The sequence below is a fragment of the Crocuta crocuta genome, unplaced genomic scaffold (assembly GCF_008692635.1).
Source record: "Crocuta crocuta isolate KB4526 unplaced genomic scaffold, BGI_CrCroc_1.0 scaffold365, whole genome shotgun sequence".
NCBI classification, from domain to species: Eukaryota; Metazoa; Chordata; class Mammalia; order Carnivora; family Hyaenidae; genus Crocuta; species Crocuta crocuta.
This window is the reverse complement of record NW_027533268.1, coordinates 215,597-217,207: the sequence shown is the minus strand read 5'-3', so window position 1 is coordinate 217,207 and position 1,611 is coordinate 215,597. Positions and strand designations below refer to the sequence as shown.

The 1,611-nt window shown below is 42.1% G+C and overlaps 1 protein-coding gene across 2 annotated transcripts in view; it reads left to right on the top strand.

The window, feature by feature from the left end:
* Positions 1-1,611, top strand: part of SRPX2 (sushi repeat containing protein X-linked 2) — a 33,092-nt gene that overhangs the window by 28,464 nt on the left and 3,017 nt on the right. For both annotated transcript variants that reach the window (XM_077747813.1, XM_077747812.1), the window contains 2 exons: positions 240-419; positions 749-882. In XM_077747813.1, the coding sequence (XP_077603939.1) occupies positions 240-419; positions 749-882 (314 nt within the window). The remainder of the gene's footprint in view (positions 1-239; positions 420-748; positions 883-1,611) is intronic.

The following is a 1,611-nucleotide window of genomic DNA, read 5'->3' as shown; positions in this document are numbered from 1 at the left end:
TCATGACGATATGAATACTCACCTGTACTTCCAGATTTTATGAACAACTTTTTCTGCATTCCAGATTTAATTCCTTAAGAGGAAAATTCTGGCTCCACTCAGTCACTGGAAACACAAAGAAAGCATTCATTCTGATCATCCTAGGTCTCCTGATCTAGAAAACACAACATGGGCACCCTCTTAACACTTTTTTCCTAAAAGAGATACCATAGCCCCTAACTTGAAATTCTCCTTGACAGTGAGACGCTGCCCAACTCTCAAACCACCACAGCATGGCTACCTCACCTGTACCTCAGCAGGGGACAACTATGGTGCCACCTGTGAATACCACTGTGATGGAGGTTATGAACGCCAAGGAACCCCCTCCCGGGTCTGCCAGTCCAGCCGCCAGTGGTCAGGATCACCACCCATCTGTGCTCGTGAGTGAAAACAGGGGATGGGAAGAGTGGACATATTGATCAGGACTACTTTTCAGTATCTTTCCTTATGTATGGCACAATGGTCCAATTGCAAGATGTGGGAATGGGGGTTTCTTACATGTGTTTAAGGGCTAATGTTCCCCCATACAATACTCTTACCCCAATAAGAAGGGTTCAAACTCTCCAAGTGTTATTTCAGAATTTCCCCCAAGGAAAGGCAGAAACAACCAAAAAGGGTTAACCTGAAAGATTGAAACTCAAGGTGTTGTTATCTGCACTACAAGTAATGATAAGGCCATACTCTGACTGACCATCTGCTTTTGCCCTAGCTATGAAGATTAATGTCAATGTCAACTCAGCTGCTGGCCTTCTGGATCAGTTCTTTGAGAAACAGCGGCTCCTCATCATCTCAGCTCCTGACCCCTCCAATCGATATTATAAAATGCAGATCTCTATGCTGCAGGTGAGACCCACCCACTAATGAGGGCTTAGCTCTTATACATACTCCCAAACCCTGCCCCATTACTCCCTTACCTCTTTCAAATCAAAGAGTTGCTCTTTCTGTAGCACAAACCCCACTTGCTCAAACTTTTTGTGAGGAACATTTGATCTGTTTTACTGTAGACAAATTTAGCACATTTTTAAAAGTGCTGTGTTTTTACTGAAAAGGCAGTGAGGGCACTGGAATGGTGGGTCTGACTTGCAGGGGGCATGGTGAAAGATGGCAAGGGAGCATGGCAAAGCACTTTGGAGAGACTGGTAAGGCAGGTGTGAGCAAATGTAAATGTTGGGAATTAATTATGTTTATGTTTTCAAGTAATAATAGCATTAACACTTAGATGGTAAGTGCTATTTAAATACTAGGTATAGAAGTGCATGCTTTACACCTATTCATTTAATTCTCACAACAACCTTTATAACGTAAGTACAATTACTATTTCCATTCCATAAGTGAGGAAACTGAGGCATAGAGAGGTTAAGGGATTTGCCCAAGATTACTAGATAGTAAGTAGGCATGCTGGGATTGAACCAAGGCAGTCTAACTCCAGGATCTGTGCTCTTCACCACTATAGTAGCAGAAGAGAAGGAAAAGTGTTGTGATATTTCAAAGTAAAATGAGGGAGTTGCATGACAACGCTAACATATTGTAACATTAAGTACTGCATGACAGTACTTAACATACTAAGATTTA